The sequence below is a fragment of the Pseudopipra pipra genome, chromosome 1, assembly GCF_036250125.1.
Source record: "Pseudopipra pipra isolate bDixPip1 chromosome 1, bDixPip1.hap1, whole genome shotgun sequence".
Taxonomy (NCBI): Eukaryota; Metazoa; Chordata; class Aves; order Passeriformes; family Pipridae; genus Pseudopipra; species Pseudopipra pipra.
In genome coordinates this window covers 147,015,428-147,035,178 of record NC_087549.1, presented here as the reverse complement: position 1 = coordinate 147,035,178, position 19,751 = coordinate 147,015,428, and the positions used below count along the sequence as shown (strand labels likewise).

The 19,751-nt window shown below is 37.1% G+C and overlaps 1 protein-coding gene across 3 annotated transcripts in view; it reads right to left on the bottom strand.

Moving 5' to 3' along the window:
- Window positions 1-19,751, bottom strand: part of LMBR1 (limb development membrane protein 1) — an 87,867-nt gene that overhangs the window by 46,199 nt on the left and 21,917 nt on the right. For all 3 annotated transcript variants that reach the window (XM_064638157.1, XM_064638150.1, XM_064638166.1), the window contains one exon: window positions 15,672-15,775. In XM_064638157.1, the coding sequence (XP_064494227.1) occupies window positions 15,672-15,775 (104 nt within the window). The remainder of the gene's footprint in view (window positions 1-15,671; window positions 15,776-19,751) is intronic.

The following is a 19,751-nucleotide window of genomic DNA, read 5'->3' as shown; positions in this document are numbered from 1 at the left end:
ACTTCAGCTTATATTTGTGTGCGAAAGAAATAAGGGAAGCAGAAAGATCTAGAAAAAATTTATTCCTTTCCAAAAATCCTCGTCTAGAATAAAGCCTGGGATTAGAAAGATTATTTGCCACTCAAAGATTAGAAAATCTGAATCTGTAATCAGGAGACACTGTCCTCAAAGGAAATAGATGAAGCAATGTAAACCATGGTTAGTTCTTCAGACACTCCCTGAAGATATCCAAAAAATACCAAGAGTGACACAAACAAATTTTTAACTATAGACAAGGGGCACAAAAAGCCTCCTCACTTTTGTACATGTAGGTGTTGCTCCTACTCCCCAGGGATATGCAGAGAAGAGGGAATAAGCACTAAGAAGGAGAAAGAGATGAACTAGAAGTGGAACATAACAAAAGGGAACAGGACAGCACTAATGCCAGCTAAAAAGAAAGGTGGAAGTGTTGAAAAGAGTGTGATTTTTGGTCTTCAAATCATACATAAACTTCTCTGTACATCAAAAATGAGAGGGATGTTGCTCCTGGGAGGGACTTAGTTAGGGCCATTGTTTGGGAAGCATTAACACTCTCCACAATTTGAAGGGAGATGGCACTTCTCTTTCTGGAGAGTGATTTTAGTTTTAGTATCTCCACTTCAAAGTCTTTTTCCATGAAATTATCTAGAACAAAACATCAACTGTCATTGCACTACAAGTATAGTTCCACTCACAGTTTCCTCAAGTGAGTTTCAGATTATCCATAAGGCAAAAGCCACTTCTGAAAGTCAATTCCCTGTTGTCCCTGAGCAGAAGTCTAGCATCATACAGGCCAACGTGACACATAAAATGGGTCTCTTGTGGAAGATGGAAAAACAAAAACTATGGTGAACAAAAACTTTTGGAAGCAAATTACTATAATCCAATAGAAATTGTAATTAAACTGGTTAGCAAGGAAATTGGGAAAAAGGACTGACAGATTATACTCTCAACGCCCCTCCCTTTTCTTTTAAACTTCAAAGTTTCACAGCACATTTTCAAAATCCTCCTAGTTCTTTAAAGTGAGCACTTAACAAAGTGAAGTATTTTATTAAAGGAAAGATGTTTAACACATCAATCCCAGTTGACTGGAACTTGCCAAAAGCCCAGTAACATCTGTCATCTTCTCTATACACTAATGGGGGGAAAGTGGGGGAAAAAAAAAAAAGAGCATTTGAAGCTCTCAAGGCCTGACTACAAATAAAAGCTTTCCTACAAACACATTCTATGCATCTTGTGGTTTGTACAGCCTTACAGACACCTGACTTTCAGACTTCTAATTCTTTAAAATTCAATTGTCAAGACATTCAGTAGTCTTTAGCTTAATCCTGAGCTACTTATGCTGCCTGGAGCACCAAGCCTAGGGGTTCGTGTTTCCAGAAAAACCTAATTTTAGCAGGAATGGTTTTAATTATTCTAGAAGTGTTCCGACAAATTTTTAATTGCTACTCTGGAAGGTGCCATCAAAATCTTACCATGTTTCCTTCCTATTATGATTAACACAGATAAGTCATCCTGGATGACAAATAGCCAAAAGATATTAAAAACCAGTACATAGCCAAAAAAGGAAATCCTTCAGCTGAAAAGGCCAATGAAGTACAAATGGCAACAACAATCTTGAAGGGGTAACAGATGTCATACAAGAAATTCAGAAAGCAAAATTACTAAGGAAACCATCTCTCCTTCATCAGTACATTTGTGTTAAAGGATGACTATTATGCCACTTACAACACAGTAAGACTTTTCCTGCTCTGCGAGTTCACACATAATACTTAAGAGACTGGTTTTACTTTGGAAGGGAACATGTGCAGTGATAGTTTCTTACAACTTTTCAATAAGGAAAAGGAAGAGCTCTTGATATTGGAGACAGTAAGCGCTGGGCGTTTTTCTTTCCATTTGAAATTCTGCGACTACTTTAAATTATATAAATGTATATATATATGTATTATATATTATATATTTATATGTATTATAGAAATGTATATATTTTGTATATATACAAAATGCTTTGCCATTAAGCTGGCATGGGTAACAAGTGAAGACCTTCCTCTGGACACTGGTTGTCCACAAAGTTTCAGACATCTCACACAGCCAGTGATTAGCAGAGGGATCTTTCCTGACCACAGTGACTTACAAGGACAGCGCACAGGCAAGAAACATCCTGACTGCTCCTCTCTCCATTAAGAGCCTCAAGTTAACTCTGGAAAGTTTAAAAGGAAATCTCTGACAATTGCCATTCTAGCAAGGCTACAGTAAAACATGCACCACATTCCAGGAAACTCATCATGGAAGATACCATTATCTTCCAAGCAGTGACACAACTCTGTGCCAGAAACTCACAAGTTATTTTTGGGGGAAAAAAAATGAAAGCAATCGAGCCATTTTTTGCCAATTTTTGCTCTGCCAGTTGTGATTAGGAACACAAATATTCTTCAGAAATTTAAGCCTAGTTTTTAATGCTTTCTAATGCTTTATGAATTTTAACACATATGTACAAATATTTACCAAGAGTTCCTTTGCTTTAATGCTGATTGAATAAATAACTGATTAAAAATAATTGAATAATTAAAAACTTTCAACATGTTATTTTCTCTTTCTGTAAGAGGCTAAATTTCTGGTAAAATCAAAGAGCTACAGCCCCACCCTTACCTCAAGAAAAAGCATTTCTGTGCTGGAACATTACCTGGCTATAGTGATTTTGATGAACATATTATTAGCTCCTCTAAAATGGACATTTTTGGAGCTACACTGCCAATGTGGGACACGGAATAGCTTTTGTTAATTCCGTATTTTAATTTGGTTGCAAATTGTGCAGAAAAAACAAAAAAAAACTATTATCAATGAAGTAAAAATTACATGTTACACACAAAACCAGAGAGCCCTAACTAGGTTTCTATGGTGCTGAATATTTGAACACAGTTCTGCTTGGACATCTTGACCTCTTGCAAGGTAGGTAAACATCACTTTTTACACCATGCCCTGACCCATGGGGAAAGCCTGGGAAACATTTCTGCAGTCATGGCACATTTAAAGTACACATGAGGCCCATTGTTTCCATGTGACAGTAAGGAGTCTTAGTAACCTCAAGATTTGTTCAGTGCAAGGTTGACTGCAACAAACATGCACACAAACATCTGCAGGAAAAATGGAGGGACTAGAAAAGTGAGAATTACAGTGGGTATGAGGCTGGGGATGTTATATATTAAGATCAATTACAATTTTAGCATGAGACACCTCCTCTTTCTCAATTTGGGGGCATTAGTGAAGAGATGAGCATCAAGCATTCCACTCATTTCTATGGTTAGACACCAAACTTGGAGCAATCTGGTTCCAACCTATTCAAGGCAGTGCAGAAAGACTTTTTTAATAAGCAAAGGAGACCCATTTTGCATCAGGTAACATGAAACACTACATTAAGCACACAGATATTTAGTTATGGGGTCATTACCTTATGAGACTATACAAATTCCTGAGTCAAACCCAGAAGCTGCAGTTTTAAGAGAACTCAGTTCTTTAAAAAAACATAGGTGCTAATGACTCAGGACCCTCACAGAGTGAGTTAAGAAAATTTTAATCAAGAAATAACATATTCAGGCACCAGATTCAAGTAATCAGAAAAAACGTTTCCTTGTCCATAAAAGAACCAAATACTTCAGGTTGTAACCAGAACCAACTGTGTCTTCTCCCACACCACATCTTCCCTCACAGAATCCTTTCAGCCTGTGGGAATGTTAAGATTAAAATGAGCACTTTTCATCACAACACAATACATATATTTTAAAGTTTATATTTATTTTCCACACAATACAAACAGTAAAAAATCAGTCATAAAACATTCCCAGAAACTTTCAGCTGATGACTGTGTTAGTATATTTTCTCAAATGGTTTAACAGTGGTTACCATTCTGCCAATGGAGCGAGGAGGCAGCTAAAATCATTTAACTGTATAGAAGTTAACAGTAACACGGTGTAAGTAACAAAATCCAGAAATTTCAAAGAGAAACTAAGAACTGGAGAGAGAAAAACCAAATGAAAGTTAAAGGAACTTGATGGGAAAAAAACATAATTAATTTTTTGGTACTGGCCAAAGAGATGTACCAATAAGTATTAGACCTATGCCTGCAGAGTTGGAAATGAAGGACCAAAATACCTCAACTTGAGGTCAAGAAAAAGATGTCTTTATTTAGTAGCCTGGTGAAAAGGACATCTATCCAGGATGCAGTACACCCACTGGACTGACTCCTCTGCCAAAGAAAACTTAGGCCCTCCTTCAAAGTCCCAGAGGAGTATCAAACCCCAGTGTTATAGTATATTTTGGGGTCCATATCCACCAAACTTTCCTGTTGACACCACTGCACAGACATAACTCAGTGAAATAACCTAAGAACCAAGATGGACTCCTTGCAGACTTGTATCCTTGCGACTCAGATAAAACACAGGTTTTTCCCTTTTTTCCCTAGGACTTATTTAATTATCCAGTAGAACAGGGACTCCAGTGAGAATGATAATGTGGGATTCATTTATTGCCTAGCAATTAAGGCACTGTTTCAAATACATGGATTAAAATTATTTAAGGAAAGAGCATACCCTGGCTCTTCCACATCTAGGTATCATTTTTGTAGATTTAACATAGAAATAGTACATTAGAAACATTATTCCTTCCAAATTTTGTAACAGAATATATAAAAATTTCCGAAAATAAGGAAAAGCTGGACAGAATAGCAAAGAAAATGCAAACACACACTTGCTGGAATAAAATAATTACAGTCTACAGCTGTAAGATGTAAACAACTACCCTGCTGCAGCCCATCCTAAAAAGGACAGATGCAGATCTACTGACACACAACCCAAACCTTTGGGGGAGAAGGGAAATAAGAAATGAAAGGATAACACTGTAAAATGATGACTGTCCCAAGGTTACCCTTTCCCCCCACAAGTTTGCTCTGCTGTTCCATTCTCTAGCCCAGCCCTCACTAATGGAGCTCTCAGATGCTCCATTCCTTCCACCTACCAAGTTTCCAAAGCCACCTGCAACAACAACACGGGAGCTGTGGGATTTCTGACACTATGAGTCTCCCTCTAATCACTTACTTTTGGATCAGAAAGAATCTTTCCTGGTGGACTGGCGTGATAGGAAGATAAACACAAGTTTTCCAACATCTTTGTAGCTTGGCAGAGGATTAAGATAAGTAATGCAAAAGTATAACGAAAGACTTGGAATTCGTGATTATAATTCTGGCAGAAAGAAACCCTGAAGACAGCTACCAAAAGCAAATGACATGTAGAAGCACACAGGCCACTTTTAAAGTTCTAAAATGAAGAAAAATAATAGAAAAATAAAATAAAAAAATTAAATTAAATTCAAAAATCCCTGAAGTCATGTCTGTTACTAACCCCCTGATAGGGTGAATAAGATAAGAAGACACTTCTAGGAATTAGTCAAAGCACCAGAAAGTTGGAAGTTTCTATTAATAAGCTGGGAAACCCTTCTAAAAGCTACATCAGGGGAAAAAAAAAAAAGGTCAGGAGAAACTCATTGGTTCTCCCTCCTCCTTTGCTTTGTAAATTAAGTTGTGGTCTGCCTCACAAATCCTTACTACAGATGCATTAGCTCCTTCCTTGTGTTGTCAATTCAAAATAAGTAATTCTTAATACAGAACAATCCTTAACGTGGAGTATTTCTAGTAATACTAAATAAATAATACAGACTAAAGGTCTAAGTATCACGTGGTTATCAGTATTAATAAAAGCCCGTTGCTTTTAGAAAGGAAATCAAAAGTGGTGTTTGCCTAGTAAAATCACATTTAATAAAAGGAACTCTATTAGAAAAATGTTTAATGCCTTTCTACGATTAGGACACTTATATTAAACCTCTCCACTATCAATATAAAACTATATGGAAATTTTCTTCTCTGTGAATTAAAATTCTAATTATATTACATCTGTAAAGTATTTTTAAATTTTTATATAAATTAACAGAAACGCATGAATAGACTTACAACAGAGACAAAGTTTTTGCTTGTCCTGAACTGTCAGTGCTTGATGTTAATGAAGACTTAAATGAAGACACAGACTAATGTAAAAGTATTCAAATACTCAAATCTTAATTAAGAGATTTCTCATGCATAAACCAGCCATTTTTATAAAACAAATCACATTCTTCAAAGAGGAGATCAATTTAATGTTTCTTACCATTTAATAAGAGAAACTCAAACACTGAGATGGGAAGATGCTCACATTGCCTCTTGAAACTTTTAACTCAGACATGTCAAATCCTTGAGGCACCTACCTGCCTTTTTCCATTGACTAAGAAAGTGGCCTTCTAGATCCCCTGAATTACAGTCATTTCAGGGATCCTGCATGTGTGAATACTTCCCTTCCAAAGGATGGCAAATTTTTCTAGTTTAAATGAAACAGTTACATTAATTTTATTATAAACTGAAAATAAATAAAAAAAAGAAGAAATACATCTCAGGCTTTTTAGACACACATCTGTCATCTACCACAAACAGAAGGGTCTATAGAGGGCATTAAGAATGCTCCATCCAAACAAAATTTAAAAACTACTCATTTCTGCCTAAAAAGAAGTGTCTTAGGGAAAAAGTCTTTTAGAACACAGTGCTTCAGTTACATCAATGATAAATGAAGATACTCAAGCGTAGCATTGGGAGCTGTTCCATCTGCACACTTTACAAGTAGTAGAAGTATTTAACGTGTCTATTTTTGCTCATGCAGAACTCCACAAATTATCCTAAAACCAAATAAAAACTGTAACAGAAAAAACCCCACTCAGTTTATTCACTAAGAGAGCAGCAGAGAAAATTATTCACATCTCATTCCATCTGCAGGCTTCCAGCTACACGTTAAGGCTTTCAGCAAAGAACTGTGGAAATTCTAGAAAGCATAAACCCGCTACATACAGCACAAATGTGCAAGTTCAGGACGACGTGGGCGTGAGGAAGGCACAAAAGTTCAGCAATGCATCTCATTCCTGGCTCAGATGGGGTGGAATAACTAATGCTCCAGTGCTAGTTTCCAAAACTGAGCAGTTTTACAGACGACTACTCATAATGTGTCACCTAATGCAGTTTCTCACAGTGTGCTGGAGAAGTCGTGGTCAGAAAACCACAGTTCAAAAGAACACATCATTTTCTTTGAGCAGTATTTTTATCCCAATATTACTAACAATCCTTGGTTCATCTTGTTACTCTAAAAATTTCCACAGCTCAAACACGTGAAAACGTTGCAAGAATACAGACTAACCTGACACATTTTGATTTGCTATCTACATATATGATTTTCTATCTCATCCAGCATTATAGAGTTGGTCAAAAAAAGTAATTATAACCTAAACCCCACATACTGTGACAGAAAAGCTGAAGCACTGTTCAGCTAACAACGTGGCAGCGAGGCAGGCAGTCCAGAAAAGCTATCCCAAATAAACTCTACCATTAGCTTATCTCCTGGTAGCCTATTTTTTTGTAACTTACACTGAGGCCTCTTTAAATGAAGTACATTCTAATTTATGGAAGCAACCTACTGACATTTAACTACTTCAATGAAACGGAGCACAGATCACATCTCATCACATCTTGATCCAATGTGTGCAACAACCAGCATCCACTTACTTCCCCCTCAGCTGTCCCCAGGTACAGAACTGTTACATATATTCAACAAACCACAGATCTCCTTATGCTAAAATAAAAAAGACAGATTTTTGCATATAATGTCCCCAACTGACTTAAGCAAGAAATCTTATAAAACCTTATAAAGTATTTTACATACTTACAAAAACAAATTCCTAGTAAGCCATTATTCCTCATCAAACAAGTTTTTCTCTCTTGGTCACTGATTCTTGAATTTCTTTTTATTTCACTCTCATTGACACATGGTGTGGCCTTAAGCTGATGAATACGTGCATGTTATTTATCTGTCCTGCACAGTCTTGGATCCTAAATGTCTAAATACAGACAGTTAGGTCAAAAAAACCTTATGCATACTGAAGTTGAGGCTTTGAATTATAAAAATTAATACAACCAGCATTTCCAACCTCTGTTGACCTACCTGTAGTAATTTTCATGTTCTTACTGTGTGTAATGCAAATTTGTCTTACACTCTTTGTGAAAGGACAGAAAACAGACTTCACTGCAATAATTTTTACAGATAAAGGTATTTTCATCTCACATGAATCTACAGTAGAGTTATATACTCCTGTCACAAGTTTGCAAAAGCAAGCTATACACTCACAAAACTCTTTTAAGACAAATTTGCTGATATATAACTGTAAAAGAAGAATTTATTTTTCCTCTGCAGAACTGCAAATGAAGGACCCGGTAGTGTAGCTATAATTTTAACACATTTTTGGAGTTTAGTGTAGACACTTATCAATGTGACATGCTAACAAGTATAGTAAACCTTCTCATCTTCCCTTTCCTGCCATTTTATAGGGTCTTCTCAAATTTAATATTAGATGGGCCTGTCCTCTACAATACAAATTACAAACCCAATCTACATTTAGCCATGTACACAGCATTTCTGAGACTTCGGTGGAAGCAGGAAGCACATGAAGGTTCAGGATATGGACCATCCTTAATGCAAGATTTACCATTAAATACAGTCCTTAACTCTGCACCTTACATCTTACAGATTATGTTATGGGTTTGTGCAAATGTCAGCTAAGTATTTTTCTATTTTAATAGGGAGAGGGAAAAACCCTGAACAAGCTGCTTGCCAAATCAGAATCCCAGAATAATCAGGATCTGCTTCTAAACAACAACAAACTCTAATAAATTTTAAGTGGTGTCATTTTAAAGGACTTCAGTTTAAAAACTGGATTTCATATCTGAACTTGAGATGTTAGCTTATGTCAAAAATACAAACCCAAACAGCTGCCTTTGATGTGACTGATTAAACAACTTTTGTCTCTGGTATCACTAATGGAATGAGTAAATGGGTTGTAATATAATGTATAATAATTCAGTTACATACTAGTAAACATTTCATACAGATCAGAGCACTAAAGTCTCAGTTCATGCTGAATGATTTTATAGACAAATAAATATGAGCTTAAATGCCAAATAAACATCCACTGTTAACAGGGCACCTCAAGACTATTTGGAGAACCATTACACACAGTGGCCCGTGGGTACTGCAGCCAGAGGGACATGCAAGCATAAAGCACAGTTAAATGCTGTTTGCAAACAGGGTTCAAGATCATGCACTCTTCAAATCCCCCTCCCAGCAAAATCAAGGCAAATTTTAAAAATTGACTGGTTTTAATTAGAGATAATTTCATATTGGAAAGGAATTCCAGACCACTTATTTGCCAGTATTTTGCCATAAAGGAACACTTTCTTTCCATGGAAAACTGTTTGAAATAAGTAAAAAAGGTTCTGAAAGTAAATGCTTCAAAATTAACTTTAAATATACTTCCTACATTGGCTTTGCCACATCCTGAAAATATATTTTACAGTGTTCTACACCTATAGTTGTACCAGAGTTTTACTGGTACAAATAACAAAGCTGCTGGAAAAATACAGAAATTAGAATTTCCATACACACTAAGAAAAAAATTCAGCAGGTTCACTGTTCACTGTACTTATTACTGTGTTTAGTTACTTAAGAGTTGCAAATACAATGCATTGCAACCTAATACATCAGACACTGAAGCTTAGTTCAGTCTTATTTCGTGGTGACATGAATAGGAAAAGTCGTTGCTACGGATAGAGTGGATCAAATCAACTACTGAGGAGATGGAAGACATACACACTGGGGTTGCTCAGCAAACTAAAAATAACTTACTTTTACAGCAAAAAAGCAGCTTCAAAAAATGTTAATAATGGTATTTCTGCAAAGCTTCAATCTTTCACCCTCTCCCCAAATAAGTAATTTTACTTGTAAAACATATTTTTAAAAGTCATGCTCCAGTGAAAGAGGTGAAGGGAAGAAATCTGTCTTAAGAGCACAAACCACTGCATTTCACATTTGGAAAGGAACCTACACCCCGCATTTTACTTGCCCAGGCTGAGCTGCCGCTGCTAACTCAGGCAGGACTTTGCAGCCACCACAGCCAAATCTTTATACAGTAGCAAGCACTACACAATAAATGTTCTGAACACTGGCCCAGCTCACCTGCCTTCAGCGTATGAATAAACTGCTACATTTTTAAGTGGTGTTTTTATTAAAATAAACTCAATGAGGATTTGGGAAGAGCTATCAAGGAAAGGCAAGCAGATGGAGAGACTAGCTGACACATAACAATAGCTGGTGAAATATTACTCTTATTTTCTGTAATAAACACCAAGATCAAAACATTACGCAAGTTAAATTTCCTTGAAAGGTTCCCAGCAGGAGTTTTCCTTTTTGTTTGTGCAGTACGCGATTTCCTCTCACCCACAAAAAACATACCAAGAATGTGCATGTGCCACTAACACTAAGCAGCACTTCCTTAATCACTCATTTCCAACAATTTATGGATGATCAGTGGCAAAAACGAGCAAAAATAATGAAAGCATGCAATGAAAGCTCATTGAGACAAACCGGCTTGGACTTCCTACTCATTTCTGTGTCTCTTTAAGATGGGGATCTGATACAAATTAGCCACTGGGAAAAAAGTCATCTGGTCATAAAATACAGTACAGGGTCACTTTTATGTAAGTTTGCCAAAAGGGACATAAACCAGGACAATTTCAAACTGTGACACAGGATAGAAGTATATTAAAAAAATCTTTGTTCCTCCTCCATTGTGCTGTCATGTTGCTCAGCTTTATAGACATTCTGAGCACCAGCTCTGGCCTCTTCGCTTCCACCTGGTCTACCTAATTAATTAAGCAAGGAAGTTACCTCAAATTTTTGTACTATTTGTTTTTACTATCATGCACTTCTTTTGATGTTCCAGGAGTTAACCTCTTAATCCACAGACTTTGTGTGTTGTGTTCTGAACATTTTGGGATGTCTGGATAATTTGGATAATTGGTCAGGATGTTGCTGTCGCTCATGTTAAACTTTATGCTATGACTTCAAGTTCAAAGATCAGTATTAAGGTAAAATACTTCATAAAGCCTTTTTAAAACTCTACACTTGTGATTATACAATACCCAGTTATTCCAGTTTGTCACAGTGGTTAGGTTGCACTATTTGTATTTTCTTACAAGGAAATTACTCTTAAACATCTTTACCTTTGTCAACTTCAAATACATACAAATTTCTGCTGAAGTTACATCAAGAGAAAGCATATTTTAAAGGTCAAGAAAAGGTATAGCAATTATCTCCTCAAAAATGATTGCCTCCTTCACACAGCAGCACACACGTAATTTTCTGTGCAGTCTGTTATTCACACATGGAAACATCAGCACTGTGACCTACAGATGCTCAACTGCAAATATCACATTTTTTTCTTTTTGGAGGGAATGATAAAGAATGAGGTTAATTCTGACACAAAGAAACACAGCTGACATCTTTGCTTCATAACTACTACAGAATCTGAGCACATCACTGACGAAGAACTGAAAGGTTATCTGAACAAGGAACATAACTTTATGCGCAGACTATACAAAGGAAGACAAGGAGAACATAGAAAGATATGAAACCGCTTTTAATACTGATGCAGGAGATCAAAGTTACATCAGGTACTCCAATAGCTCAGTTAATGCACTGGCTAAGGTGTAATGTAGCACTGTGACCTTCAATTACTTCAGTAGTTTTGAAAAACTAAATTCACATATGTGCACAAAAATACACGTGTCCATACACACATATATGCACATACATGTCTGTATATCATACACCTCCAATATTGTTTTTCTAATTATTGTTCTGATATCAGAAATCTGCAACTGCCATTAAATGGAAATAAACTAGAGCAAAGAGCAGCACTTAAGCTCTTTAAAAGGGCATGGTCAACCTCCCTAGGCCCAAAATGCCCTTTTTGAATTAACATAGTGGTTTTTTATTAAAAACTAGGCAAGGAATCACTCTGAATTTCAGGAGAGCACTGCATCCATCCGTGGTGAGTGTCTAATTTCCGAATTTCTCTCCTCTGCACAATATGCAAGCCCTTGGTTGTTTTAAACTGTTGCCCTGGGGAATTAAACTGAGTCTATAAGGGGGGCCATGTGCCATTTAGAAAGTATACTAGCAGCCAAGAAAAAAAACCTTAGCAAATTGGAAGATGGTTAATCAAACCCATTCTGATTCAGGAAACTCAAACAGTTAAGGGAGCAAGGCTACAATACAGGAACATGGAAAGAAAGGTTATACAAAGCTTTAACAGCAACCTATGAGCTATTTGAAATATCATAGCTTGCAAAAAAGTCACATTACAGTCAGTGCATAAAATCAGCTCTTATAGCACAGTCTATGATAAACACTCAAATAGATGGCTAAAAACTTTGGGGGTTAGGTCCATATGTGATAATAACTAAAATTACTGTTGCTATTTAATCTGAACAAAGACATCCATTAAAAAGTAAAAAAATCTGTTCCATTTCAGAAATGAACCTCTTTTAATGATTCATTTTCAGAACTTTTATCAAAATCCAGCCAGTAATTCATATATGAACACGTTCAAATAGACATCTCCACTGTGCACACCTAAATCTCAAATGACCTATGTAGCCATTATAACAAAGGTAATTCAATGACAAATCCAAGATGACTTGTATAAAAGCTTCCATGGCAGCAGTCATCTTATCCAAATTTTGAGCTGAGTTGGGTATCTAGAATCAACTGCTTTTACAACTCCCAACTGAAAGATTAAAGATTACATATCCATGCCAAATCTCTTTACTGAATGTCTTTACACTTACAGTAGCTTGCTCTTCTCTTAAATGCTGCAAGTTTTGCCAAATGTATGAAATGTTCTTTTAAATTGAGACCACTGAAATCTTGATTTTTCCAGCGAACAGTAATAGCATTTGAACAATGTTTTATCTCTCTGGTCTATTAGTTTGATGTGATGGATGACAAAATACAACATTTTTTTAAATTTACACAAAATAATTTGTTAAAGTAACAGAATTCTACAAAGCAATCATGGTCTCAAATTATTATCTGAAAAGAGGTAAGAAATATAACAAAAATCTACAGGAAGTAAAATAAGATGGGAAATACCCTTCCTTCCCAGATTCTAGAACTGAAAAACCTACATGTAATCCCGAGTTTGATTAATCATAAATTTTCCCAGATTCTAAGTACCCAATTACGTGATGTAATACTGTAAAATATATATAGTAATTATTGCAAGTAGAATTGTTTATCTGCATGAGCATCTGAACAGAACAGCACATTCAATTTTAACTACCAGCTTAGTCCAGAAGTGACATCTGCCATTTATTTTCCAACAAAAGTGATCAAAGACAAGGTATGTTCATATTAAATAGACCACAATTTCTACATCTTCACCATCGGCCTTAAGGCTCACTCCAAACTGAGCAAACAATTCAGTATGTCTGCATCCATTTTGGATACTTTGAAATAGAGCAGTCTGTTAGAACAGATACTGGATAAAGGCCTTGAGCACTTATACCAGGAATCACATTTGGCATCTGGGATGTTCCAAAAACATCAAGAAGTAAAAAAAAAAATTCCAAAATTGAGTTCACTGCCCTTTCAAAAGGTGGGTCTTAATACTAAAATCTGATCTCATCTACCCCATGAAAAAGCCAAACTACTCTAAAGCAGCAACAATCACTTTTTTCCTGACATCTGAAAAAGATTATGGTTCTATCTCATCTGGAGTTACAGATGCTTCCCAGCTTAAACATGTAATGGTCATCTTATTTATCTTGAATGGGATTTATTGATAGCCACTATCACTGTTACTATCAAAGTTTCATGTAAAGTGCAAGTTCAATGTATCCAGGATACATAAAGTATCTGTTGGAGCCAAGAGAACTCTGCAAGTCAAGGGGACACACCAGAACGATGGTACCCGGCACGCTAATGGAGAGAATCCTTGGTTTTGTTGGATTGCAGGAGACACAAGCCTCACTGAAATCAGTTATTTTTTTAGAAGATACATATTAACAATGGCTAGATACTTAAAGGAAAACGGGGTGGCCTCCACACAAAAACTGGAAGGACAAATGGGGTTGCTAAAAGTTCTTAGGCCTGTAGACACCTGAAGTGGAGGAAGAAGAGAGGAGAGTGTTTTCCAGCCAAGAGTGACAAAAGGAGTTAAACACAGTAGCCCATCATCAAACTCCTTTAAAGTTGAATGCATTAGTTTAGTCATCCAAACTCATAGCTGAAGGGCCCTGGACACACATCTGCAGTTTGGTCAATACACGGCAAAGACGCGGCATCATCAACTCAGCACAGGCGACACCAAACAACATTTACACACCAGCAGGGCCCAGCCAGGGTGGTGTTTTCTGCCACAGCTGTATTGCTCAGTCTAAGTAATATCTCCCAGTACCTTCAGCTGTGGAATACAGTTTTCGCTTCTCCACGTGGTTCTCTCAAATTAAAATTTTTCTTAGAAACTACTGCATGAAGGATCTGTTTTCTCTCTTAAATGAGCCCTAAAATCCCAACTTGAATGCAGCACTTCAGTTGAGTTTTCCCTAATTCCACCAAGAGCAAAAATGGCAACATCACTGCCTCCATGCCAGTTCCTGTCAATGCAACCAGGAATTACGTTTTCCTTCCAAACACAATTATGCCCCTGTGGCTTTACATGACATGCCATCCATCAATGATTCATAGTCTTCCATATCCATCTTTAATTCTTTTCATTTTCCAGACTTCAGATCACTTTCCAAGACCCTTTGCTTTCTGAGAACTGTCATCCAAAGGGAAGAGAATTCCCTCAAGTGTAGTATCATTAAAAACAAAAGTGTAATCATTTGGATGATAAAGATTAATGGAAACGCACTACAATTGGTCCCCAGACAGTCATTCCAGTTTAATCTATTTGATATTTATGATTTGAAATTCATTTTGATGTGCCTCCATTATAGTAATTTTTCACTGTAATTCTTTAGTTCACATATTAACACAACCGTTATCATTCTATTGTTCAAAAATTGCTTTGCCAAGTTCCATGCCTCACTGAAAGACTTGGCTCTCTTAACTAAGTTGAATATTTTAGGGTATTCTTTACCCATTTAAGACAGTTTTCTTAACATATTATTTAAATACTGACCATACTTGAATCTTCTTTGGGACACTTGTAATTTTAAAATTCACAAATCGAGCTTGTCTTCACAGGATCATCTGTTATTTAATCACCTTTCCCATTAGCAAGAAACCTGTCCTCCTTTTCCTTGTTATGTTATTTCTAGTGTACTTATTGAACCTTCTCTCCTTTTACCATCCCCCCAAAAAACCTCATTTTCAAAAAAAACTTGGCTAAACCTCATTTTCCAAAAAAATCTTGACTAAATAATTTCATTTATACAAAAACAAACAAAAAAAAAACAATCCAAAGAGTTAAGTCATTTTCTTGGTCTCAGTACATGTAGTTTTTCAGGATACCTTTTTCCCCCACACAATGGCTTGTGCAAGACTGTGCAGCTGTATTTACACCTTCACATAAGCACACACATCCCAGAGCCAAATCCTCCCAAATTTATAATTTCAGTTTCATCAGAAAGAAGAGCTGAAAAGGAAATATATACTGCAGTTACTCCATATTTAACAGTGTTTTCCTACCTTTTTTAAGCCAGCAAATCCTTCTGATTCCAGGAAGAAAAACGCAAAGGGCATCAACACAAACAAACATAGATTTGAAAAAAGAGAAGCAAGATTCCACAAACCTGCAACAGACAAGAAAAAGTTTACATTATATGTTTCTAAGGTTTAAAAGTTAAAGATACTACATTTTCCTCCCTTATATATAACAAAGTAGTATACATACAAGTGCTAACAGCAGCCAGGTTTTTATGGATACAGTTATTGGCAGGTCATTGCTGAAAAACATCTATTTCTGTGTAATGATCTTCAAACAAAAATTGGATACCAACTTACACAGCAGCAAACATCTGAAACCACGGACTACTTCCACAAAATCTCATTGAAGGCTCTTTAGAGAACTGTCTTCAAAGTTTTCAGGACAAAAGTATTTTACTGTTATCAGTGAATCTCACAAGAATCAGTTCTGTGTAATCACTTCCTCCATATTTTTTCCAAGAGAAACTCCGACAAACCATGGATTTTAACATGAGCAATACACAAATGCCATTGTCACCTCCAAATCAGAAGATAGCAACAACAGCCTTCCACTGGCTCAGTAGGCAAGAGGAGAGCAGTAGATGTTGTTTATCTCAACTTTAGTAAGGTTTTCAATCATCTCCTATAAGTCCCCTCAGTCTAATTAAAGAAGTAAAGTCTAGATAAGTGGACTCTGAACATTGGATCAGCTTCTGGGCTCCCAGGGTTGTGACCAGCAGGACAAAGTTAGGCTGGAAGCCAGTCACCAGTGCTATATAAACCCCAAGGAGTTCATGGTGGGTTTAACATCTTCATCAGTGACCTGGGTGATGGCAGAGAACCACATCCCCAGCAAGTCTGTTCAAGAGAGAAGAAGGGGAAGAGCAGTGTCCTCCTCTGCCACTCCAATGAACCTCAACAGGCTGGACAAATGGACAGAGAGCAGAGAAGAGCAGACTCAGGGAGATTTTATCAATATGTAAAAATATCTGATGAGGGAGGAGGAAAGGAAAACAGAGTCGGATCTTCACAGTCGTATCCAGTGAATGGAGAAGAGGTAATGAGCACGAACTGAAAAACTGGAAAATCTACTTTGCCATAAGAGGAAAGAAGAAAAACAAACAAACTAAAAATCCCAAATGTTTTCCACTGTGAGTGTACTCAAACACTGCAACAGGTTGCCCATAGGTTTTGTACCCTCCACCCTTCAACATATTCAAACCCAAATGGACAGTGCCTTGAGCAGCCCTCCCTGACCAACTCTGCTTGGAGCAGGTTATTTCCAGAGCTCCTTCCAACCTCAACCATTCTCAACCACGGGAAAAATCAACAACTACTTACAACTAGGACATCTGTAAGACACATGTGACATCTGCAGGAAGGGAATAGGTTTAGCAAACAGCCTGAAGTGACAGCTAATCTCCATTAGGGTATCTGCTCTATAAAGATTTTTTTAAGCTGAACACTTTCTGAACAGCCAGTTTCTGGTGCCTAAACATAAACCCATCATCACTCATCCTATCAGAAGTTGTACAGGATGTGGTGTTTCTTCTTTATAAAAGCAGAAGCTTACCTGCAGTTTTGCAGCTAAGAGGTCTAACTACTGTCACATGTTCTGCATCCTGATAAAAACAGCTTTTACTTTGTAGAGAAAAACAGACTTAGTCCCTCACCTTCCCTAAAGCGCACGTTTCCACAATTCTGTGGGACTATGTTATATCACCTGAATATCACTGAAAAAAGAATATCCCCCATGATAAGAAAATTTGAACTAACAGCTTTGTTTGTTTCCTTTCTTCCCATGTAGAGGTTTTTTTCCTTTTCTTCTTTGAAACTGTTCATTTTGGAAAGAATAGGTAAGGAAAGAGACATTTACTGGGTGTGTGGGGAATTCACTATTGAGAGAATTTCTGTATGTAGTTCCAAATGTAAAATACTTAGTAGTGATCTTCACCTATACCCTCCTAAAAAATGCTTTCACCATATACTTCCTTTCTCCTTAAATGACACTATTTAAATTTGAAGAAGAAATAAAAACAAGGGGGGAAGAGGGAGACAGGGGACCAAAAGAACTACTACTTCAGCAATTGACAGCACCAGGACACCAGGAACTAAACTTAGCCAAATACACCACAGAAAAAAACCCGAGAAAATTCCAACAGATGCGTGAAATATAACACTCAATTGCTAAGGAAAACAGACTGCCTAAAGGTGGCTAAACTCCAGCTAACAAAGAAGGGGATTTTTCCTTTTGAATTAGCTTAGCCAGGAAGCTCCTGTTACCATTCGAGAAACATTCAGGCATAGCAACATCAGCAAGAATGTCATTAACAGCCCTTAGAAGGGGACATTAACTCAAGCAGTCTGCTTTTTTTTTCCTCCCTAACAAGTAAGACACCAGATTTAGAGTAGAAATACTACTAGATGGGGGTGGGAGTCTTATTTCAGCAGTTTTCTCTAACTGAAGACAGACAGTGCATTTAGTCACCTAATGCAAAGCTGAATACCTGCTTGTCCTAATTTCAGCAGCTCTGTTACACATGTATCTTACAATACAAAACAGTGCTTAGGTGCTGCACAGCATGTAGAGCATTTTAAGGAAGGGAAGAGTGGTGCATATCCAGGTGATTTTTAAGAAGTTAAAATCCACAAATTTACACATTATCAGTTGATACCAACCACATTTACAGAATATTAAATTACAGAGCTACAACATGCACCTGAAGTTGAGAGGGAAGGACAGTGACGTTCTGCTGCTGACAGACAAAAGCATGTTCCTCCAAAGAAGGAACCTACAGAGCCCTCCATATTTCTTATCCTAATTTGATAGTCCAGAAATCAAATTAAAATATACCCAGAAAAAGAATTATTTCCTACTACGCTGACTGCATCATAAAACTGCAAGAGACTTGCAGACATCAACATACAAAAAAGCTTTAAGCTATTAGAATATTTTAATTTTTTTTCCTTTGCATTTGTAGTGACTTAAGAATGTCCCCCATAAAACATGTTAATAAAACACAGAAATTAAAAATCTCTCAGTCTTTGGCAAACAGATTAGACCCTGAGCAACTTCTCATCCTTCTTATTCATGGCAGTTTCATTACGTTTTACCCCCACCTGGTGGTTGTACCCAACAGCAGCACAAGGGAACACCAGCTGTCAGAACTAGTTCTGGGTTTAGTTCAGCATGTATTAATTAGGTAAGAGTGCTCATAACGGATCCAGGCTTTAGAAGTTTTTTCTGCCTTTCTACCTAGTTTCAAAAATTTGAGGCATACATTTTCTACTTTTCTATATGCCACAAATAAAGCAACTATGTGAAGTATAAAATTCGGTTCAAGAACCTCAGATTATAGCTGTAATTGATAAATCTAGAAAAAATGAACTGTTTTCAAGCAATACATTTGATAACACTTGCAAAGTACACAAGCCGTACGCGAAGGCTGTGCTGGACAGAGACATAACATTGGCTGGGCTTCAGTGCTTGTGATGGCACTACGAGCTCTCACAGCTCGCACAGGTATTTGTCGCTGACCTCGCCGAGGTCCTGCCAGACACGAACAGGGTTTAGAGCCGGGAAACACCGATGTGCAAACCCGGCGAGTGCCACAAGAGGGAGCCCTTCCCCCAGGGAAACGTTCCCGCACACAGATCCAAAACCTCCTGATGCTCCTGGAGTTCTTCACACCAATTTAACTCACACAAGGTTTACCACAGTCATACCTGCCCCTACGGTAAGCTTTGCAATACACACACCTGGAAGCACCAAAATGCTGAATTTACTTTCTTGCTATAGTCACTGCTATTGGACTTACAGAATATAAATTACACTGTGCAGGTATAAAGTGGTACTTTCCAAAGATTACCACATTAAAATCAAAAGAAGATGGTCACTGGAAAATTCAAAAGCCTTCTTATTTGACAGCTACTTACTGCAGCAGCTTTCTCGTTAACCCAAGTTTTCTGCTGTAGTGTAGCAATTCTGACAAAGGGAAAAATTCTGAATTAGCTATTATATCATTTTCAGTCTCTGAAATATTTTACTGTCCTTTTTCCAAAGACAATTCAGACATAGAAGGA